General features: G+C 44.9%; 1 protein-coding gene across 2 annotated transcripts in view; it reads right to left on the bottom strand.

Moving 5' to 3' along the window:
- Positions 1–25,042, bottom strand: part of rasa3 (RAS p21 protein activator 3) — a 192,121-nt gene that overhangs the window by 76,264 nt on the left and 90,815 nt on the right. For both annotated transcript variants that reach the window (XM_060825837.1, XM_060825838.1), the window contains exons 2-3: positions 14,076–14,193; positions 4,593–4,696 (exon numbers count right to left, since the gene is read on the bottom strand). In XM_060825837.1, coding sequence (XP_060681820.1) covers positions 4,593–4,696; positions 14,076–14,193 — 222 coding nt within the window. The remainder of the gene's footprint in view (positions 1–4,592; positions 4,697–14,075; positions 14,194–25,042) is intronic.

Genomic DNA, 25,042 nt, shown 5'->3' on the forward strand with positions numbered 1-25,042 from the left:
AGTTGGGTCAATGTGAGGTGAAGTCAGTTCTCTTGCATTATACCCGTTCCACATGAACAGAGCTCAAGATAGAATAGTCCTCCAACAAAAAGCCATGAACTCCCTCAGCTGCATAAAAAACAATAAAGAAAAATCTGCAATTTATGCAACGTTACTAATTTATCAGGATATCCCAAGAATTGCACTATTGGAGAAACAGCACTGAGGAGGAGCTGCATTATCAGAGGGTCAGTACTGAGGGAGCACTGCACTGTCAGACTCACAGTCTTACAGATAAGATATCTTACAAATCAGCTAATTCTGATCAATATAAGAATAGGAGTAGACCATTCAGCCCCTCGAGCCTGTTCCACCACTCAATGAGATTGTGGCCAAACTGTGGCCCAACTCTAAACCTGGCCTGCCTTTGACCCATATCCTTTAATATCTTCTGTGTAAATGTGTAAATGTTTGTAGCTCGGGTGCTGGTTGTGGTGGTTGTGGGTATGTTCACCGAGCTGGAAGTTGATTTGCAGACATTTCATCCCCTGTCTGGGTGACATTTTCAGTGCTTTGGAGCCTCCTGTGAAGTGCTGCTGGACTGTGTCTCCTGGAATTTATTTGGTTCCATTCTTGGTGGGCGGCACAGTGGCACAGTAGTTAGCACTGCTGCCTCACGGCGCCAGAGACCTGGGTTCAATTCCCGCCTCAGGCAACTGACTGTGTGGAGTTTGCACATTCTCCTCGTGTCTGCGTGGGTTTCCTCCGGGTGCTCCAGTTTCCTCCCACAGTCCAAAAATATGCAGGTTAGGTGAAACGACCATGCTAAATTGCCCGTAGTGTTAGGAGCAGGGGTAAAAATGTAGAGGAATGGTGTGGGTGTGTTGCGCTTCAGCGGGTCGGTGTGGACTTGTTGGGCCGAAGGGCCTGTTTCCACGCTGTAAGTAATCTAATCTAATCTGCTTCCGGTTGCCAGTTCATGTTGCTTGTTGTAGTGGCCAGCATATTGGGTCTAGGTCTATGATTTATTGATTGAGTCGATGGATGAGTGCCATCCTTCTAGAAATTCTCTGGCTCTTCTCTGTTTAGCTTGAAGTATGATTGTTGCATTGTCCCAGTCAAATTTGTGGTCCTTGTCATTTGTGTGTGTGGCTACTAGGGACAGCTGGTCATGGCATTTAGTGGCTAGTTGGTGTTTGTGGATGCAGATTGCTAGTTGTCTGCCTGTTTGTCCAACATAGTGTTTGTTCAACATAATCTTTGTATGGAATCTTGTGTACCATGTGCAAGACCAACTTAATTTCAAGATTAAACAACTACAAAATCTCAGACTTAAAATTAACAATAGATCCAGCATCCACTGCCATGAGTGGAAGAGAGTTTCAAACATCTCCCACTCTTTGTGTAGAAATGCTTCCTAATGTCTCCCCTGAACTATCCAGCTCTAATTCACATACGATTTCTCCTAATTCTAGAAGTCCCAACCAGTGGAAAAGTTTACCTTTATCTACCCTGTCTTTTTCGATTAATATCATGAACACTTCAATCAATCATCCCTTAATCTTCTAAATTCTAGAGAAAATAGGCTTAATTTGTATAATCCTTCTTTATAGCTTAACCCCTGAAGTCCAGGTATTATTTTTGTAAACATAACTTGTAGTCCTTCCAAGATGTTAAAAAATCCTTCCTAAGATGTGGTGCCCAGATCTTCTCACAGTACTCCAAGAGGGGTCTAACCCAAGTTTTGTCTAACTACAGCACAACTTCTGCATCAATGTATTCCAGTCCATCATTCCATTACCTTTCTTAACTATTTTTTGCACCTGTTCATGATCTATGCACCTGAACTCCCAAATCTCTTTGGATATCCCACCATACTATCTAGGAAGTATCTCATCTGTCCTTCATGACCCCAAAATGGACATCACACGTGCCACAGCTTTGCCCATTCACTCTGTCTGTCAAAAAGCATTATCGTCATAAAAGATTCCAACACGCTACACAAAAATAACTTGCAATGACTCAGTATTTTGTGTGTAATAACAAGACCTCAAAACATTTCGCAGTTGTATTTCTAAAGACAGGCAGGGGAGGATAGCAGGAACATATTCCTCTCCACTGTTAAAAGCCCTGAGACTGACTGTTTTCTGTGCATAACTGATCCATCACTCAATGCAAACCGAACAATTACCGTTTCTTAAATGTTTAGTTCAATTGGTTTTGTCAGCACAACAGCAATTAGCAGATTGATTTCCCAAGACTTATGATTTTGTTAAAAACAGTTGAAGGTGCAAGAGCCTGTGAGAACAACATTGAGTGTGCAAACCTCAAAGCTAAAAACTAAGCCTAATAATTCCAAAGCAGAAGAAAAATGCATTGAATCAGTCAGCCTGCCATAACATGACTCTTGAACCACTCTGTTCTTATTTTATAAAAAAATTAACAACGAAATCTGATAGAGATTATAGGACTTCACTAGCTGCCAGGTAAATCACTCGTGACTCAGTGGATAGCACTCTCAAGTATGAGTCAGAAGATCAGGCACAGATCCACAGATGTGAGCCCATACTCTTGTACTGTCAGAGGGTCAGTACTGAGGGAGTGCTGCACTGTCAGAGGGTCAGTACTGAGGGAGAACTGCACTTCAGAGGGTCAGTACTGAGGGAGTGCTGCACTGTCAGAGGGTCGCTACTGAGGGAGTGCTGCACTGTTAGAGGGTCAGTACTGAGAGAGTGCTGCACTGTTAGAGGATCAGTACTGAGAGAGTGCTGGACTGCAGGGGATCTGTACGAGGGAGGGTTGCACTGTCAGAGGGTCAGTACTGAGGGAGTGCTGCACTGTCAGAGGATCAGTACTGAGGGAATGCTGCACTGTCAAAGGGTCAGTACTGAGGGTATGCCGCACTGTCAGATGGTCAGTACTGAGGGAGTGCTGCACTGTCAGAGGGTCAGTACTGAGGGAGTGCTGCACTGTCAGAGGGTCAGTACTGAGGGAGTGCTGCACTGTCAAAGGGTCAGTACTGAGGGAGTGCTGCACTGTCAGAGGGTCAGTACTGAGGGAGTGCCGCACTGTCAGAGGGTTAGTACTGAGGGAGTGCTGCACTGCAGGGGATCTGTACGAGGGAGGGTTGCACTGTCAGAGAGTCAGTACTGAGGGAGTGCTATATTGTGAATGGAATATCAAAGCTCTAGGACACTTTTGATTCCCAAGAAAATTCAATCCAAGTTTATCCCTCATGCAACAGATCCCTGTTACTGTTGGTGGGACCTGACTGTGTTTATAGCATTGACATGTAAGTAATGTAGCAACAAATATGTGCACAGCAAGGTCCTATTAACAGCAATGAGATAAAAGATCAGACAATCTACTTACAGCTGTCAACTGAAAAAATATTTTTGAATATATAAACATCATGTTTTCAACTGAGGGAGCAAATGATCAAATCACACAAGATATACAAGAAACAAATTTCACGTATTGTTGGAATACACTCCTATGAAGCACCTTGGGATTTTTTTCTCTATATTAAAGAAATTGTATAAAAGTAAGTTGGTGTTGTCATGTAACTAATCATTGTTTAGACGCGTCAGAGGGTCCTCTGCCATATTCAATCTATTTTGTGAGTTAGGATTCCTATGCCTCACAGGCTGATTTTAATTCTCCTGCTCAGCTTTCAGAACAGAAAGTAACTGAATACTTCCCTCGCTGCCATACAGCCAGGGATCTGAAAGGAACCCAAGATTCTAAACCCCAACACTAACCTGGAATTAGGTAAATTCTCTTCAGTTATGGAATATATCACCCATCCTACATAACATGCACATGTTTTCCAGGGCTAGCTCTTGGCCTGCAGTGCAGAGAGGGAGCATGGTGGTTATGTACTGAGCCTAGTAATCCAGAAGCCTGGATTAATGACTGTGGGACATGAGTTCAAATTCCATCATAGTAACTACGGGAAGTGATTTAAATTTTGTTTCATAAATAAACTGGAAATTGAAAGCTAATCTCAGTAAAATTAGTGAATTGCTGCTTAAAAATAAATGGTTTGCTATGTCAGTTAAGGAAGGAAATCTGACGTCCTTAGCTAGAGCTGTGTGAGTGATTGTCCTCTGAAGTGACCGAGTACGCTACTCAGTTGCTTAAAAATCTATGAAAATGTCTAAAACTATATTGTATGTCATCACCGTCTTCTGACGGGCAATTAGTGAAGAACAATTAGTACACTGGGAGCAAATCGATAATTAGCACAAATTTCAATATGGTGAATGTTTATTTCCATGCTGAAGACTAACCAATTGTCTGTTCATCCCTTTTACAATCGTCATTATAATATGATTTCTTTCATCCCCTGAAATTAGTATTCACAAATTAAAGAAAAAGGGAGTAATTTGTTTTCTAAATACAGCTGGAAGTGATATCCACCCTGAAGTACTGCCTGCCCAGGTAAAATTGACAATAAGTGTTTGGAACGATGCAGAGGAGATAGATTCAATGTCTCCATCCCACCAACATCCCCAACAGCTGAGTTGGGAGATATTAGGTACTTGACAAAAGGCCAATGTTGGAAGATCTATCTGCAAATTAAATAATTGATCAGCAAATGTTTCACTTACCAATAATTGAATCCCTCCGAAAGACATCTCTGTCAAAAATATAAAATGCTAAATAGCGGAAAGTTCTTGGAATTTCACAATAGAAGTCTTCACCATAAAAGGGGCTGAAAGAGAGATGGTCTTTGTAAGTTGATTTGCTTTCAGCCTTTCTTACAAAATAAATCATTATATTATTAAACACTTAGTTTGTGTTCAGTCTAAACGGTTATCAGGTTCATTTGCATTGTGTTTGAGTTACGAGGCTAATAGTCCAGAGAAAATGAAATCAAATTCCACAACAGGATCAATTCAATTTAAAAATGTCAGTAAAAGTGACCATGAAGTTACTGGATTGCCATAAAACACTACAAGGATCAAGAATGACCTTTAGGGAAAGAAACTTGATGTAATAGCCAGATCTGGTTTAATAGGTGACTCCAATCTCACAGCAACTGTCCTGAGCTATTTAAGCTGTATCAAATCCAGGGCAACTGGGAATGGGCAAAAAACACCAGTTATGTTAGCGACTCTACGCTAATAGTAAGTTTGTCAAAATGGGAACAGTTGCTTGTTAGTACAGAACTGGAATATTGCTGTAAACAGAAATACTTGTCTTGCATGCATCAGGACAAATGCCAAATTTCAACAGTCACAACTGAAACAACAAGAGAAAAGGGTATTGTTTGGTCAGCATGTCAACACTGATTGCTGTGGACAGGGCCATGTTTTGCACCTTTGCAAAGAAGCTCTGGAGAGAGATGGAGTGGTTTTTGTCAAGTTTCATCCATGGAGCTCCATGCTGGAGGGCTTGGTGCTCTACGGGCTGTTCATTGGGGGAGATACACATCAACTGCACTTTAGATTAGATTCCCACATCTTTGGATTGTGGGAAGAAACCAGAGGATACCCACGCAGACACGGGGAGAATGTGCAAACTCCACACAGACAGTCACCCGAGGCTGGAATCGAACCCAGGTCCCTGGTGCTGTGAGGCAGCAGTGCTAACCACTGAGCCACCATGCAACCCTTTGGGGAGCCATCAACTCGGTGAAAGACGCTCTTTGGTCTGCCAGAAACATGTTGGTCTTTCAGTGTAAAGAGTTTACCTCGACTGCGTGGTGCAGATCGGCACATTGCCAAGTCCAGGGCTACATGCTGAGGAACATATTAAAGCTTGGGGCAGCTGCCGCCAAGGCACAGTGGGGAAAGACAACCAACTCAGGTTTTTCTGCCAAAGTATAACAACAGTTTGTTAAGATCCAAGACCCCTTCGTTGTCATAATAGGAATGTAAATAGGTTTCCTTACTTCAGGAGAAAATGCTTTGTTTTGCAACTGTATGGAAGCTCTGAAGAACAGCAAATACCAATGTGTTGTTTTTTTGCTCTGCAAAACCTGTATAGAACTATTCTTCGATCTTTGCATGCACTTATAGATATTTTAAATGAATAATATATTTTCTGGCATTGAAAACAAGTTCAAGTTTTGTACCTTTTCTGAATTGCTGAGCAGCTTAGAAGACCTATAGTTCCTCAGTGCTTTCCCCATGACAATGGCTTGGCAATTTGACTGTCAACTTGCCAGTCAACCTACACTCTTTTCCCCTGGAATATAGATTGTTGAGACCATTTGAAATTTTGCACTCTTGAATTAGTTCAGATCAGTGCAAGACAAAAAGAAACTTTTGCGACAGGTCTCTTTTTAGCAATTCTCAAAAAATGACTTAGCAAAATACAATTTGGACAGGACTCTGGGCAACACTGTGTCAATGATAAAATACAAACGATGTAAAGCAATCGTGAGATGCTCACTCACTGGAACACTTATGGCTTGACAGGCCAAAACCTGGGAATAGCTACAAAAGAGTAATCGCAGCTCAAAGAACTTCAAAGTACAAATATTCCATGTTTGATCCTTTAAACTTCACATGACTCCCAGATGGTTCTTTAGTTTTTCAGTGTTTGCCTTGGAACATCTGACTCCTAATTGTACAAACTTGAAACCAACTTCATGATGGCAGAGACAAGCGGGGAATCTCAACAACACAAGAAAAGTTAAAAATGATTAAAATGGTCATTTGACCCCATTAAAATAACCTCTCTCATATGTTCCAACAGCAAAACAAACATATAACACCCCTCACAACCTCCAGAAATGTTTTACAGCTAATTATGTATTTGTTGAACCACAATCACAATGCAATGTCGTAGACAGCAGCCAAAATCTGAATAGTGAGTTCCCACAAACAGCAATGTGATAGTTGAGGGATAAATATTGGCAGGAAATTAAAGAGACCTATCTTCTGGTCATCAAAACAGTGGGACCTTTAATTTTCGCTGAGTGGACAGACAGGGCTTAAGTTTAATGTCTCATCAAAAGGGTAAACTGTTATATTTTCCATAAAGAGTGAGGAACTAACTGCTTTGTGGACCTGTATTCAGGGGCCACATTCATTGCTGCATGTCAGTCATGTGACCTGTAGCAATGTATCAGTCTATGAGTCACATGGATAGCGGCAAGAAAAACAGCCAATGAAATTCCAGCATTTGATACTAAAACTGTGATTAATTCCAACTTATGGAAAACAAGAGACATAAAACATATGAAATAGTTTCTGTGGTAATGTGATAGAGCAGGCCAGCATATCAGGCCCTCTTTCAGAATTGTTCTTATTCATTCTTAGAATATGATGTTACTCATTTCAACCTGTTGGACTAAAACCTGGTGTTGTGTGAATTTTTAACTTTGTACACGCCAGTTCAATACCGGTTCTTCCAAATCATTACCCATTCCTAGTTTCCCTGAGGGGAGAAAATGCGGTGGGTAGTGCCTGTGCTTCTGAGCCAGAGGTTCCCAGTTCAAGTCCCACTCCCAAGGCTTCCTGGCCCCAGAAAGCGCACTTGTAACATGCCTTTGAGTTCCAATTTGAAAATCCTTCCACTATTCACCTTAAAAAGTGTCTTAAAGAGACAGGTCCAACTTTGCTAATAAGTTAAAGTTGAAAGCTAATCTTTTGTGTATATTTCTAACACATTCTAGTATTGTGCATCAACATTATAACTCTCAGGACGGTCTGCCTTTATTGTGAAGGAATAGATGTGCCTTGAAGTTGGCCGCGGAGGGCGGAGGGGTCATTTTGGTAAACATTGCTGATAAACACCACCATTCAGCAGAGTTCCTGAGCAATGCATCAGCTGTTTGTGATCGAAAGAACATCGTCCAAGATCACAAATTCCCCACAGTGCTGGTAAGGTTGGTCATGCAACTCGCAGAATGAATGTTAAAGATGCTGTGAGGGAGGGAGTGAGGGGTTGAACGGATTTAGGAAGTATTTGTTCCATGGCTGAATGTTAGAATGAGGCTTTGTGTACTGCAGCATCTGGCATTAATTTCTGTGTCACATGACAGTGATTAATTAGTATTCATCGCAAGGTCCAGTCTGAGTGCAAGGGCTGCAAATGATTCAACAAACCCCACTGTTAAAACCATATACAGCTCCAGAATGTTGTAAAAGCTGAGACAACCTTTTGTCACACTGGTAGGCCACTTGCCCGGAAGGTGTGTTATAATATGTCTGAAGAGGTTGACTAAAATAACTATTTTAACATGTAATTTTTAGAGTTATCATACGATAGGGGATCATTGATTATGAGAAGTAACGTCTTCTACTCAATCCCTTTTCTCCTTCACTCCTTCCCTCCCTCTCCTTGGTCACTGCTTTTCCACTACCTCTTTGCCCACTTCTCCTCGACACGCCCTCCCCTGCTTCAGAGTCTCCCTTTACCCATTCACCCCATCCCCACTTTCCTTACACCCACTGACTGGTCAGCTGGGAGTTAAAAGGTTTTCCAGGCCATGAGTGGGACAAAGAACTGGGGAGTTCTCCTCACATTCTGACCATCATTACTCCCTAAAGCAACCTGAAAAATAACAGGCTTAACTAGTCATCCACTTCATCTGTTGTGAATACTTGCTTGCTTAGTTTGCCTCATGAATATTGGCTGCCCCTCTAAAGTAATTTACAGCATATGCAGTGCTGTAGGGTGTTGTGCCAGTGCAGTAAAGAACAACGACAATGCAACTTTATTGCTAATTTACTGGTGATTACAGTTCATTGTTAGAGACCAGAAGCTGGAAGCTAAACCTTAGGAAAAGCACTAAAAATGCCCACCCCTACACACGTGACAAGAATGTGCTGTATTTTGCCTGGTAACACGGCCATGACCCTCCCTTCTCACCCATCCCTCAGATACTGACTGTATTTTTCTGTCTTAACTCAGCATTAGAAAACAAGAGGCCATTCAGCCCACTGGGTCTGTTCTGACATTTCATTTGAACGTGGCTGATCTGTATATTAATTCCATCTACCCAGCTTTATTCCATAATCCTTAATACCCATCACAAATAAAAACTGGAAGTGGCAATTGTTCCTCTGAAGCCTCAAGACTTTTTTAGGGGGAAACAGCTCCACATTTACTCTCCCTTGTGTGAAAACGTGTCTCTTGATATCACCCCGTTTGGCCAGTTTCCCATTCTAAGGTTCTGTCCCCTTGTTCTGAGCCCAGCCCAGGACAGGACATAGTTTCTCTCGAATGAACATCATCGTAAACATTTCGAATAAATCATACATTAATTGTGCCTAGTCGAGAAAATGCACACCTAGTCTGTAGAAACTATCCTGGAGAAAGTAAGGACTGCAGATGCTGGAGTACCCAAGTTGAAAAATGTCGTGCTAGAAAAACACAGCAGGTCAGGCAGCATCCGAGGAGCAGGAGAATCGACGTTTCGGGCATAAGCCCTTCTTCAGGAATGAGGCTGGTGTGCCAAGGGGGCTGAGATAAAGGTGCTGTTCAGCACCTCTTGACCTGCAATCTTCTTCCCGACCTCTCCGCCCCCACCCCCTCTCTGGCCTATCACCCTCACCCTCACCTCCTTCCACCTATCGTATTCCCAGCAGCCCTCCCCTAAATTCCCTCCCCCCTACCCTTTACCTCAGCCCCCTTGGCACACCAGCCTCATTCCTGAAGAAGGGCTTATGCCCGAAACGTCGATTCTCCTTCTCCTCAGAAGCTGCCTGACCTGCTGTGTTTGTCCAGCACGACATTTTTCAACTATAGAAACAATCCTCCCACAACGGACCCCTCCCACCCCTACCAGACCAGTTTAAACCACCTGGCCACAACTTCTACAGTCCTGCTGCAGCAGAATCTCCCAGGACAGGGCACTGGGACATAGTCAGTCACTGCCGCACTGGAGTTTAAGTCACAGAAACCCTCAGCAGTAACACGTGAAAAAAAAAATCCCTGTTCAGTTCACCAGCTCTAAGTGCGCTGTAAGCAAATGTGAGAGAATTCGGCTTTGCTTCTCAACCAAAACCAAATATAAAAAAAAACTCTGTATATTTATTTGGCAAAGCTGAAAAAGCAAAGTGTCCTTATTCACTTGTCAAGGGAGACTCTTGTTCAAATGCTGGCACTGAATTATCTTTGCAGAAAGGAGGAGTGACAGACCAAATCCCTGGTTTTAGTCATTAAAGCCTCGAATGCTCACTTGCAAAGATTTGAAGTTTTGCCACAACAAAAGGACAGAGGAGCAAATTAAAAATGCTCTGAGATTTGAGCTGAGTAATTTGGTGTAAGTGATGTGTGAAATTGGCTCATCACGCTCCATTACGAGTTAAGATTGGCTGGAAACGTGAAAGGTGGGCACTCTTCAAGTCTCGCCCTAACTTTCCCAGCACTGAGAATGACAGGAAGACTCCAGTCATCGTCAGCTGGATCAACAACAAAGCTCTTTGTGTCGCTCGGTTCCAATTTCTGACTTCAGTTTTCAAACCTATTAATTTAATGGGGTGGATCGCTCAAATCCCCAATGGCTATATAAAAAAAGAATAAAGTCAGACATTCTGGGATAAATGTAAGGATAAGACTGGATGCTGGGTGTGTCTTCCATTCCCAGAGAGTTGTGAACCTCTGGAATGTGTTGCCACTGGGTGTGGTGGGAGCTGGACAGGTTCCTCATTGCAGCTGAGATTGTATTATACACAAGAACCTTGTTCTAGATAATTTGGTCTGTGCAATCTCTTGTACTCTGACTGCCTGAGAAGGTCACAGAGAAATTTTCAAGGATACTTGTCCCCAGGAAAGACCTTTGTTTTTTTTTCTGGTACGTTTTTTGCCTTTCCAGGTCTTTAACTCACAGCAAGTCCTATTCCACTATCACCCCTGTGCTTGCTGGCCTTGACTCCTACTCAAGCAACATTGTGGCTTAAAAACTCTCAAACTTTTTTTTCAATTCTGTGGTGACCTTGGCCCTTCTCATCTCCTCCAGCTCGAAAGCTCCTTCTCAAACTCTGACCTTTCCGGATTTGAAATTGACATCTTCAGCAGTCTTGGCACTGAACTCTGGGAATTTCTCACTAAATCTTTCCACCTCATTTCTCCATTTTAAGGAACTCTTTAAAATATATCCCTTGACCTGGCCAAATATCTACTTATGGGCTTTGATTATAATATTTCTGCTCAATACCACCAAATGTTTCTTGATACTAAAGTCATTATGTAGATAAGAGTTGTTCTTTCCCTTGTGATTACTTTGATGCGAGGCAACATCTTGTTGCCTCCCTCCAGCCATCACAGAGTGTGACCTTGATGGGCCAATTGGGATTTTCCTTTTCTATTCAACGTAAACCGGATGACTAAGCTTTCCTGACACTGAGGGCTCTGAGACTCAGGACTCGGAACACAAGGTCAGTGCGTCTGATTCAGGTTCCAGCTGATGACTCAGTTACTCATTTTCTTGGGCAAATACACTGGTGCACAGAAAGCAGCCTCTGTTGCTGAAATATCAATGCTTTTGCTGCCGTTAAATGAGGGTCTGTGTCAGAGTTGCAAATTGCAAAATCAATCTTGCTTCGTATTCATTAGTTCTGAAGACATGTTTGACCAAGTGCAGACAACTAGTTTAAGAACATAAACCAGTCTGACCCAACTCACCCATTTATCTAAGTAATGTCCCTCCATTATTAGCATTCAATTTACTTGTTTATACCAAAGTTAGAAAAAAAATTAACTTGAGACTTTATTTTAATGATAGTTCAGTTCTCTAATAAGAGACAAATTATGTTTCAGTAAAGCAATTCAGAAGGATCACAAGCATCATGGTTTTATCCACAGTAATTGCCTGAATGCTTCCTTGTGACCCTGCAGTAATCCTCCTGTGGCTGGTTCAAATCTCAATCCTAAAATGTGAGCATAAAATTTATTTGACAAGTGCAGTACTAAGGACAGTTACATTGTCAGAGGGGCAGTCGTTCTGATGAGACATTAAACTCATCTGCATTTTCAGTTGGATGTGAAAGAAGGCATAGCATTATTGGAAGAAGAAGAATATCCTGGTTAGTAATTTCCCTTCTGCCAACATCATTACACAGATTATCAGGACACGATCATGTTGTAATAGCAACCTCTCTGCGATCGTATTTCATTGGATGCAAAACCTGTTGGGCTGTTCTAAATTTGACAGAAATGGTACACAGGTGCTTCCTTCTAATTCATTGCAAGATCAGATGAGCTTTCCCATTCATCCTAACAGGAAAAGGATGCAGATTATTCAAACTGCATACTAGACTTCAGAGACATCACAACAAGCTCTATACTGGGTAAACCTCAGCAGAATCTGTCGCAGCATTCTTCAGTTTTATTGCATTGGGTACTAATCAGGTAAAATCAAGGAAATTAAAATACTGAAGCTCACAAATGATTGGACAGCCAAAATTTCGAAAGTGGATATCCCACTCTTGTGGCCATTAACGAATATTTTTTAAAAATCATCACAACATATTTCAATGGCGAATCTACCTGAATTTTAAAGTTCAACATATTTCTTTGGATTGGAAATCTAGACAACGTAAAGAAACCAACCAGGGGCCTGTCTCAGCTTTGACCACCGTCACTGAATTAAATCCAGCCGTAGCCCACTGGGGCAGAAATGACGTCATATGGAAGACTAGTGAATTTACATTTCATGCAGATCGGCTCTATGTGATCACTTGAGATTGGTCAAAGAGGATTTCTTTCATTATTTCTAGCAAAAACATCCTCAAATTAAATCTACTATAATCTCTCCAGTCCAGATATATATTGTTCAGAAACACGAGTTGACTGGAAATGTTTTTAGCAGAGCCTTGATGTAGTTGGCATCATTGTAGTACAGTAATTTTCAAATAGAAGCATGGAGATACAGTGGTGTGATAAGTAACACAATTTTATTACTGCTTTATGGTGTTTTATCACTGTGTTGTGCTTCAAGTACATTTTTATGTCTATGTTTTCTGGTTACACATACCTATGCTGAGCCTTTCTAATATAATTCTACAATCCAGAAAATTCAGAAATTCAGAAATGACTTGGTTCCCAGCATTTCACAGTGAAAGCTCACAAAGCCTTGTGTAATCCAAAGCTATTGTTTTCTGTCCAGACTATAAACTGCATTCCCTGACCACTAACTCCATCCTTCTCTGAGTCAACTGTCTCACACTGCTCATAAACTTGAAGTCATCTATGACTCTGGGACGACCTTGTGACCACATATCTGTGCCATCACTTAGATACGTCTTTTCACCCGCCATTACATCAACTCACATCTGCCCCTGCCTCTGCTGCAGAAATCCTTATCAGGTGTCTTTGCTACTTTCAGACCTGCCTGTCCCAACAGACTCCTAATTACCCTCTTACACTCTATTCCCCAAACAAATGTGGTTATACAAACCTCTGTTGCCTATGTATTAACTCTCAGCGTGTCCTGTCCACTCTTCACTCCTATGCTCCTTAACCTACATTGGCTCATGGTCAAGCACTGCCTTGATTTTAAAATTCTCATCTCTACATTCAAATCCCTCATGGCCTCTGCTGCATTATGGTATGGATTCTAGATCAGACAGATCTATGTGACACACCTTTAATGTTATGTGCCTGCATTGACTTCACGACATCTGACCTTTCAGTATAAAGATAAGCAGCTCATCTTCACTCACTCTTTCTGGACAATGGAGTCATTATAATGCCTTCAGTATGTAATGTATAGGAACATCACTAATCATAGAATCCACACTTTGTGAGCAAGTCTGTCACATTATAGACAAGTTAGTATTGTAAATGAAATTCAAGATCTCTGACTCATCAAGAACCCAACTATCTGAAGTATATGTCACTTGAGTTAACATTGAAAACCATAAACCACATCAACTTAGACCTTCCTCTCTGTGAACCTCTTCCAACCTTCCAAAATATCTGTATTCATTTAATTCTGGAGAGATTACCGAAATAGAGATATGTGGCCATGTGTAAGTCTATCAATAATAGGTAGCAGTTTCAGAGAGTGAGAATCATTTGAGCAAATGTAGAAATGCCATTCTGATTATTTTACGCAATGATAAAGTATTTTACTGTCAGTAGGAAGAAAAAGTAGAAGTGAAATTAAAATTCAGTAGCATTAGAACATATACCATAAGGATTTCTCCACTATTTTGGTCCTGAACACCTCTTCTTGATCCAGATTGACAGTACAGTAGCAGTCCCTCATCTTGTTTGGTCCAGGATAGGGAGGCATATTTTTCGCTTCTCCTGCAAGGTAAGAGAAAAGGCCATGTAAATAGCGCTGGTACCACAACAACAGCAAGCTGTTCTCTACAGAACATTACACAGAGATCCCAAACTCTGTGCAGTTGAGACAAAAAACTGCCTGGATTCGTCCCTGCTGTGTTCTTTCCGTCCCATAACACAACCAGAATACAAACTTCGGTTATGACAATTACTATTGCACATTGGCAGGAAGAGTGCTTTCCTCAAATGTCAGACCATCAGGGTCCAATTTAATTCAGAACACATTGACAACAATTTGCATCAAGGAGCAATTATCAGACAGAACCATGAAAAGAAAAGTTAGGAAAATGTTCAAAGCTGTGTATTGAAGGAAAGATAGGTCAACGAGTGGGGAGATTCAGGGCTAGGAGATTGATTAATTCCAAAGCTCAGGACCTAGGCATTTGAAGGCCTGGGCAGCAATGGTAATCAGGGACATGTAAAAGCCCAGAGTTGGAGGATTGCAGAGATTGTGGTGGTTATGGAGCTGGACAAGGTTACAGAGATAGGGAGTGCAGAGACCATGACATCAGGACATCCCAAAGCATTCAACAGCCATTGAAGTACTTTTCAAGTTCTGTCACTACTTTTGTTGTAATATCAGAAATGCAGCAGCTAATTGGCACACAACAAAACCCCTTAAACAGCAATACAATAATGAAGGAGGGTCGCTCCGAAAGCTAGCGTGCTTCCAATTAAACCTGTTGGACTATAACCTGGTGTTGTGTGATTTTTAACTTTGTACACCTCAGTCCAACACCGGCATCTCCAGATCAGCTAGTGCATGTTTGCAATGTTAATTGGACAGGACAGTGGGGTATACTCTCCTCAGTTCTTTTACATTCACCAGAGAAGGCAAGGGAATCAGTTTAACATTGCAGTCAGTCTAATGTCTGTGGTAAGCAAGGAACTGGAAAGGATTCTGAGAGTTAGGATTCATACCTATTTGGAAAAACATGGTTTGATTAAAGTTAGTCGGCATGACTTTGTGCAGAACAGGTCATGCCTCACAAGCCTTATTGAGATCTTTGAGGATGTGACGAGACAAGTTGATGAAGGCCAAGCAGTGGATGTGGTGTATATGGATTTCAGCAAGGCATTTGATAAGATTCCCCATGGTAGACTTATTCAGAAACTCAGGAGGTATGGGATACAGGGAAATTTTACTGTCTGTATACAGAATAGGCTGGCTGAATTGAATGGAAAGTATTCCGCCTGGTGTTCTCACTGGGATCCCACTGGGATCGGTTCTTGGGCCACTGCTCTTTGTAGTTTTTATAAATGACTTGGATGACGAAGTGGAAGGGTGGGTTAGTACGTTTGCCGATGGTGTTGTAGATAGTGTTGAGGTTACAGCTGTTGCAGGCTACAACATGACATTGACAGGATGCAGAGAAGGCTGAACAGTGGCAGATGGAGTTCAACCTGGATAAATGTGAAATGATTCATTTTGGAAGGCTGAATTTTAATGCTGAATATAGGGTTAAAGACAAGATTCTTGGCAGTGTGGAAGAACAGTAGGATCTAGGGGTCCACGTACCTAGATCCCACAAAGTTGCCACCCAAGTTGATAGGGTTGTTAAGAAGGCATATGGTATTTTGGTTCTCATTAACAGAGGGATTGAGTTTAAGAGCCGCAAGGTTTTGCTGCAGCTCTATAAAACTCTGGTTAGACTACACTCAGAATATTGTGTCCAGTTCTGGTCACATTTACCAGGACGTTGCCTGGATTGGAGGGGTTGTCTTATGAAGAGAGGTCGAGTGAGCTCGGGCTTTACACACTGGAAAGAAGAAGGAAGAGAGGTGACTTAATAGAGATGTAGAAGGTAATGAGAGGCATAGATAGAGTAGATAGCCAGAGACTTTTCCCCAGGGCAGAAATGGCTGTCATGAGGGGGTAATTTTAAGGCAATTGGAGGAAGGTATAGGGGAGATTTTAGAGTCGGTTCTTTATGTAGAGCGTGGTGAGTGAGTGAAATGCACTGCCAGTGGTGGTAGCAGAGTCAGAGACATTAGGGACATTTAAGCGACTACTGGATAAGCATGTGGACAACAGTAAATTGGTGGGTGTGTAGGTTAGGTTAATCTTAGATTAAGATAAATGCTTGGCGCAACATCGTGGGCTGAAAGGCCTGTACTGTGCTGCACTGCTCTATGTTGTATCTCATCTAATGTCCTGGCCAAATTTAACCCTCAATCAATGTTGAGACAAGTTGTCATAGCATGTATTGTGGTAGGCACCTTTATAAATGAATGCCTGTCTATTTTCAGACTGAATGAAGATGCATCCCCAGATCAGAGAGAATGCAAGGAAGGAGCAAAACTCTTTTGTGGCTCATTAGAAACTTGGCAGTTGCACTTATGAGAAACTGAAGTGGGTGGAAAAAAAAATAAATAAAATTACTCTCACACATACACAGCCCAGAGCTTGCAGACGTTTATAGTGAAACTAATTAATGTCGTTTAACTGCTGTGGTTATTTTGCTAGCTATTTGGGTTAATGAGTGCCACTCCTCAAAAATAAGACGTAACCATGGAGCCTGTGTGACAGTCTGTACAGAAATTACACCCAAAGCAGACACTTCGAAAGAGCTCCCCCAAGGGTATAACCCTTTAACTTGTCTCACCTTGAGCAGCTGAGCTCATTGACAAGCTCACTGCCTTTTTACCTTGAACAGGGAAAACTCCCTCTACAGCAGGAAGAATCCACAGTGCAAACAGGTGCTTACCAAACCCCAGGGGGACTCCAATATGACTCAAATCTGCACTCCAACATCCAAACATATGTGAGAAAGACAGCAAGAGAAAGAGGGATAGAGAAATACAGTAAAAGAAACTGCGAGCAGAAAGAGGAAGAAGCAAAGAAAGATAAAAATAGATCCAGAGAGTTGGAGACGGAAGAGAAAGAGAGAAACAAACAACAAGAAACAGACAGAGAGAGATGGGATTTGAAGTCCATTTCCCCTGTGAGCAGATGCAAGGCTCCTGCTCCTGTGAACAATCTCGACAGACGGACAGCGCTGCCAGCACCAGCGATCTTCCAAAGGCCAAGGGCCAATAACAGGAGTGGCTTGTACCACAAAAGGCAAGTCTTTGCTCCTTCAGGCTGGCCTACACCTCATAAATGGGAGGGGGACCAAAGACTGGGAGTCGTAGGTGAACAGAAGCTCTCCTGTATGTGACGAGAGTGTTGGAGCTGCGGTTTGTGTGTGGGAGTGTGTGTGGAGGCCGTTGTGACAGAGCCATTTCCAGCTGGACTACAGACTTGAAGTAAACATTCAGTCAAAAGATAATGGAAGCAGACAACCATGAAGGTCATTGCTCGGAGTCAGACCCTGAGAAACCTGGATATATTGCTGCAAGTGGTTTACCCAAATGCCACTCCATCCCTCTCACTGCTGGTACCTGTCAGCATGCCCAGAATCCTGCCACGCATGCTGGGATGGTACTGCCTGAAAATGGGCCATAGACCAGAGATGCTTGAAGTCATCCCCCTCAAGGCCTTCTGGAGTCTTCTCCCCACCCAAGTTAGCATTCTTTCACCAGCCAGGCTGCATCCATTTGGGTAGCACTACGTAGCAACACAACAACAGGCAAAAGCACTCAACAGGCTGGCGCTGAGGGAATGCGCAGAGGTGATTCGTTCATTTTATATGCAATATGGCATTGTTTTATCATTTTTAAGCTTGATTTGAAATGTTAATTTATAGAGTCATACAGATGTACAGCACGGAAACAGAGCCTTTGGTCCAACTCATCCATGCCAACCAGATATTCTACATGAATCTAGTCTTGTTTGCCAGCATCTGGCCCATATCTCTCTAAATCCTTCCTATTCCTGTACCCAACCAGATGCCCTTTAAATGCTGTAATTGTACCAGCCTCCACCACTTCCTCTGGCACGTCACCCTCCATGAAAAAGTTGCCTCTTAGGTCCCTTTTAAATCTTTCACTGTTAACCTCTGCCCTCTAGTTTTAGACTCCCTTACCCTGGGGGAAAGACATTGACTATTTACCCAATCCCTGCCCTTCATGATTTCATAAACCTCTATAAGGTCACCCCTCAGCCTGCGACCCTCCAGGGAAAATAGCCCCTGCCTTCTCCAGCCTGTCCCTACAGTTCATATTCTTCTCATTGAGGTCAATCGAATGCTGTGATGGTCAGTGACAGTCTGGAAGGGGGCAGACACAAGTGATTAATCAGCCATTGGTGATGTAATCCTTCACCTGTTCCTAGGTTATGGTTACACCAGCTGACGTTATATGCTGTTAAGATTCTGGAAAGTTCTCTGCCAGAGGTGTTGCACTTGAGGGCGACAGAGTATTGATGACTCTCATGTCCCGCAAGCACGTCTGTTTGCTACATCAGAAACCTGAACTACAGCCAGAGCAAAACCAACCACAAACAATGACTCAGAGGCAGAGGTTGAACAAAGTCGCTGATGAAACAACTGCTGATCTCAAGATTTCGCCCAGAGAATTGGGCATGATTCAATGGCAATTGGCAATGGAGCACACAGGAATGGAAAATCTGGACAATGAGGCATGATGGAGTTCACAAGAAGCATGACCCTCACCCAATGATGTGGCATGGAGATTTGTATTAGAGTAGTCTCTGCACTTACTTTGATACATGCAACTTGACAATTCACTCTCTAGCGTACAGTACAAATGCCTTGTTATGTAAGCTTCCTTCAGTGAAAGATTCCTGAAGAAGGGCCTATGCCCGAAACATCGAATCTCCTGCTCCTTGGATGCTGCCTGACCTGCTGTGCTTTTCCAGCAACACATTTTCAGCTCCTTCAGTGAAATGCAGACTGTGAGCTCACTTCTAGTGCATTAGATACAGACCCCTGAGCGAACCCCAGCAATGAAATTAACAGCAAGCTTCCCACTGGAAAAAGTTGATTTTCGTCTCTACACTCTGATAAATTACACTTGATTGGGAATAACAAAGATAGAGTTAGCGTTTGGGAGATTCCCACACAGAAGCAAAAGTGAGTCTGAGAGGCATGTGCTAGACACTGCACTCCAATTCAATGAAATCACAGGCAGATCAGGAGAACGTGCCAGAAACAGCCATTACATCTGAGAGTGGAGGAGTGTACCATCACTCGACAGGTCATGGCGTAAAATAAAGTTATTTTTTCCAGCTACCAAGATTATTTATTACGTAGTTTACCTCAATCAGCTGGAAAACATAAAGATCTATCAACCAGGTTTATTCATAAATACAATTATGATTTATTACAAAACCAAAATTATTCAACAAAGATATAATACTGGGTTAATGTACATAATCAGTGGAATTAGAATTAGATTTTATTGTCACGGGTACAGGGGGACTGTGAAAAGTCGCCATTCCCAACGCCATCTTGGGTACAAAGGTACAAATTCTTAGGTACAAAGTAGAAAAATAAAGTAATAAGTTAAAACTTAAACATTACAGTTCTTCTATACAGTAGAAAAATAAAGAAATATAGTTAAAAGTTTAGCATTACATTCCTCCTTTATCCATGGGCCTGCACGTGCTCCACACAAGAGTTCAACCTCCCTCTGCACTGGGTTCATTCTCCCCCTGCGCTGGGTTGAATCTCTCACCCACCCACCCCCCACACTGGGCTCGATCTCCCCCCACGCTGGGCTCGATCTCCCCCTACACTGGGGTCAAACTCTCCCCCGACACTGGGCTCGATCTACCCCCACACTGGGCTTGATCTACCCCCACACTGAACTCAATCTCTCCCCCCACACTGGGCACAATCTCTCTCCTACACTAGGCATGGGCTCCCCCTGCGCTGGGTTCAATCTCTCACCCACCCACCCCCCACACAGGGCTCAATCTCTCCCCCACACTGGGCTCGATCTCCCCCAACGCTGGGCTCGATCTCCCCCCACACTGGGCTCGATCTCCCCCAACGCTGGGCTCGATCTCCCCCCACACTGGGCTCAATCTCTCTCCTACACTAGGCATGGGCTCCCCCTGCGCTGGGTTCAATCTCTCACCCACCCACCCCCCACACAGGGCTCAATCTCTCCCCCACACTGGGCTCGATCTCCCCCAACGCTGGGCTCGATCTCCCCCCACACTGGGCTCGATCTCCCCCAACGCTGGGCTCAATCTCCCCCCACACTGGGCTCAATCTCTCCCCCACACTGGGCTCAATCTCTCCCCCGCACTGGGTTCAATCTCTCACCCACCCAACCCCCCCTCCCCCACCCCCAACACTGCCCATGAGCTGCCCCTGCACTGGGCTCAATCTCTCCCCCAAACTGGGCTCGATCTCCCTCCCAAACTGGGCTCGATCCCCCCCCCCTGCACTGGATTCAATCTCTCACCCACCCACCCCCTCCCCTCCACCCCACCCCCACACTGGGCACAAGCTCCCCCTGCACTGAGTTCAATCTCTCCTCCAGAATGGGCTCGATCTCCCCCCGCACTGGGCTCAATCTCCCCCCACACTGGGCTTGATCTCCCCACCCCCACCCACACTGGGCTCGATCTACCCCCGCACTGGGTTTAATCTCTCACCCACCCCCATACTGGGCACGAGCTCCCCCTGCACTGAGTTCAATCTCCCCCCCACACTGGGCTCAATCGCTTCCCCTGCACTGGGCTCAATCTCCCCCCACACTGGGCTCGATCTCCCCCCACACTGGGCTCGATTTCCCCCCACACTGTGCTCAATCGCTTCCCCTGCACTGGGCTCAATCTCCCCCCACACTGGGCTCGATCTCCCCCCACACTGGGCTCAATCTCCCCCCACACTGGGCTCGATCTCCCCCCAAACAGGGCTCAATCTCCCCCCACACTGGGCTCGATCTCCCCCCAAACAGGGCTCAATCTCTCCCCACACTGGGCTCAATCTCTCCCCCACACTGGGCTCAATCTCTCCTACACTGGACACGAGCTCCCCCTACACTGGGCTTAATCTATCCATTCCCTGCCAACACTGGGCTCGATCTGCCCCCCCCATTGAGTTCAATCTCTCCCCCACACTGGGCTCGATCTCCCCCCACACTGGGCACGAGCTCCCCCGGCTCTGGGCTCGATCTCCCCCCACATTGGGTCAATCTCTCCCCACACACTGGGTCAATCTCTCCCCACACTGGGCTCAATCACTTCCCCAGCACTCTCCCCATCACCCTCCACTCTGGGCATGAGCTCCCCCCGCACTGAGTTCAATCTCTCCCCCCGCACTGGGCTCGAGCACCCCCCACACTGGGCTCAATCTCCCCCCACACTGGGCTCAATCTCTCCCCTACATTGGGCTCAATCTCCACCCCCATTGGGCTCAATCTCTCCCCCACACTGGGCTCAAACTCTCCCCCACACTGGGCTCAAACTCTCCCCCACACTGGGCTCAATCTCCCCCCCTGCACTGGGTTCAATCTCTCTCTCACACTGGGCTCAATCGCTCCCCTACATTGGGCTCAATGTCTCCCCCACACTGGGCTCAATGTCTCCCACCACACTGGCTCAATCTCTCCCCCCACACTGGCTCAATCTCTCCCCCCACTCTGAGTTCAATCTCTCCCCCCACAATGGGCTCAATCTCTCCCCCATTGGGCTCAATCTCCACCCTCAAACTGGGCTCAATCTCTCCCCCCACAATGGGCTCAATCTCTCCCCCATTGGGCTCAATCTCCACCCTCAAACTGGGCTCAATCTCTCCCCCCACACTGGGCTCAACCTCTCCCTCTGCACTGGGCTAGATCTCTCCCCACACTGGACACGATCTACCCCCGCATTGAGCTTGATTTCCCCCCGCACTGGGCTCAATCTCTCTGCACCCCCACCACCCTACACTGGACACAAGCTCCCCCTACACTGAGCTTAATTTATCCATTCCCCCCCAACACTGGGTTCGATCTCCCCACCCTACTGGGTTCAATCTCACCCCCACACTGGGCTCGATCTCCCCCCACACCAGCTCAATCTCACCCCCACACTGGGCTCGATCTCCCCCCACACCAGCTCAATCTCACCCCCACACTGGGCTCGATCTCCCCCCACACCAGCTCAATCTCTCCCCCACACTGGGTTCAATCTCTTCCCCAGCACTCTCTCCATCCACCCCTACACTGGGCATGAGCTCCCCCAGCACTGAGTTCAATCTCCCCCCACACTGGGTTCACTCTCTCCCGTGCACTGGGTTCAATCTTTCCCTCACACTAGGCTCAACCTCTCCTCCACACTGAGCTCAATCTCTCCGCACCCCCACCCCCTCACACTGGACACAAGCTCCCCCTACACTGGGCTTAATCTATCCATCCCCCCCCAACACTGGGCTCGATCTGCCCCTCCCATTGGGTTCAATCTCCCCACCACACTGGGCTCGATCTCCCCCCACACTGGGCACGAGCTCCCCCGGCTCTGAGCTCAATCTCCCCCCACACTGAGCTCAATCTTCCTCCGCACGGGGATCACTCTCTCCCCCACACGGGGATCACTCTCTCCCTCACACTGGGTTCAATCTCTCCCCCACACTGGGTTCAATCACTACCCCCCCACCCCCCACACTGGGCTCGATCTCCCCCCCCCCTCACTGGACTCGATTTCTCCCCGCACTGGGTTCAATCTCTCACCCACCCACCCCACCCCCCACAATGGGCACGAGCTCCCCCTGCACTGAGTTCAATCTCTCCCCCAGACTGGGCTAGATCTCCCCCTGCCCTGGGCTCGATCTCCCTCTGCACTGGATTCAATCTCACCCCCACACTGGGCTCAATCTCTCACCCACACTGGGCTCAATCTCCACCCCCACTGTGCTCAATCTCTCCACCCCCACTGGGTTCAATCTCTCCCCCCACACAGGGCTCAAATTCTCCCCCACACTAGTTTCAATCACTCCCTCACACTGGGTTCAATCTCTCCCCCACATTGGATTCAATCTCTCCCCCCACACTGGGTTCAATCTCTCCCCCATACTGGGTTCAATCTCTCCCCCACACTGGGCTCAATCTCTCCCCCACACTGGGTTCAATCTCTCCCCCCACACTGGGCTCAATCTCTCCTTCTGCCCTGGGTTCAATCTCACCCCTACACTGGGCTCAATCTCTCCCCCCACACTGGGCTCAATCTCTCCCCCCACTCTGGGTTCAATCTCTCCCCCCACACTGGGCTCAACCTCTCCCTCTGTACTGGGTTCAATCTCATCCCCACACTGGGCATGATTCTTCCACAACCCAGAACCCTCATACTGGGTATGATCTCTCCCAGCGCTGGGCTTGATCTCTACACTGGGCTCGATTGCTCCCTCTGCACTGGGTTCAATCTGCTCCGCACTGCCATCTCGCCAGGTTCCTGCCAGGCCCACCAGCTACCAACTGCTCATATCAAGGTATAAATGCTAATCTCTCTCAATATTCCCATAGACTTCAGAAAAAGAGAAAAAATACACGTTTCTGTGCAATGATTGGCTTCCTGAAAAAAATTACTTTGGCCAATGGGTTATTCCTGAAGGCAAACTGATAAAACTTGGGAAATTCTGGAGTTTGTTGCTCTGATATTCTAGTACGTGCAGCCAACTCAGTAATGATGCTCTGTTGTCTTTGAAAATATAATCTTAAGATGCTCTTTGAACCAACTATTCTTTCAAAACAACAAACAGATTTCACGCTGAACCAATATGAAGAGTTTTCTTTTCAGAAATGGGAGCGATCGATGGACAAATTGTTCATAGCAAGTTTTCTTCCTGTTCAACACAGCTTCTTCTAAACTAGCCAGATAAAACAAAATCCTCTTCAAGCCAGTCACTGTTCAAAACCAGCCCCAGCAATGTCTGTAGCAAAGCAAGTGGCTCTAACCAGTTGTGTTAACAAAAAAAAATCTCCAATCTTCAGTCGAAAGAAACCATTTCAAAACTTGGTTTACTAAACGTAAAACTTCCTGAGGTTAGCACAGTGGCTCAGTGGTCACAGTCCCTCACAATCCTTGCATGATTATCTGTGTAGGTTTCCTCTGAGTACTCCAGCTTCCTCCCACAGTCCAAAGATGTGCAGGGTAGGTGGACTGGCCACACTAAATGGCCCACGGTGTCCAGGGATGTACAGGCTAGCTGGATTAGCTGGGGAAATGTAGGGGAGTGCTTATGGATGGGATGCTCTTCACAGGGTCTGTGCAGACTCAATGGACCAAATGGCTTCTTTCTGCACTGTAGGTATTATATGATAATCTCTCAAGTTTACGTCATTCAAGCAATATGAAGTACAAAAGAGTCATAAAGTCGTACATATTGGAAACAGACCCTTCGGTCCAACCATTCCATGCCGACCATAATCCCAAACTAAACCAGTTCCACCTGCCTGCTCTTGGCCCAAATCCCTCCAAATAATTCTTATCTAAATGCCTTTTAAAGGTCACAACTGTACTCATTACATATATGTATGATATATTACCCATTATAAATTTCACATTAACACAGTGTTCCAACATGTATCAACCAATGACCAATGAATCAAATCTCTGAGAAAAAGGATTTGATGCAAATGAAACTCAGTGATAATTTGAACAGAAACAGAAAAATAATTTGAAATTTAATGCAAAACGAAGAAGATTTCACCACAATAATAGAGTAGGAAGCTTCCAGTTGGTTTGTGTCAGGACAATTAAGAGGTCATCAGAACAAAACAAACAATGCTGACAATTTTCAGCAGCTCAGGCAGCATCTGGGGAAAGCGACAAGAATTCAAGTTTCAGGCTGATGACTTGTCAGTGATCAATGATAGGTCATTGATTTGAAATCAGCTAGGTGAAAGTGAGTACCGCTGGAGATCCGAGTCTAGATTAGAGTGGTGCTGGAAAAGCACAGCAGGTCAGGCAGCATCC

Source organism: Hemiscyllium ocellatum, chromosome 6, assembly GCF_020745735.1.
Source record: "Hemiscyllium ocellatum isolate sHemOce1 chromosome 6, sHemOce1.pat.X.cur, whole genome shotgun sequence".
Classification (NCBI taxonomy): Eukaryota; Metazoa; Chordata; class Chondrichthyes; order Orectolobiformes; family Hemiscylliidae; genus Hemiscyllium; species Hemiscyllium ocellatum.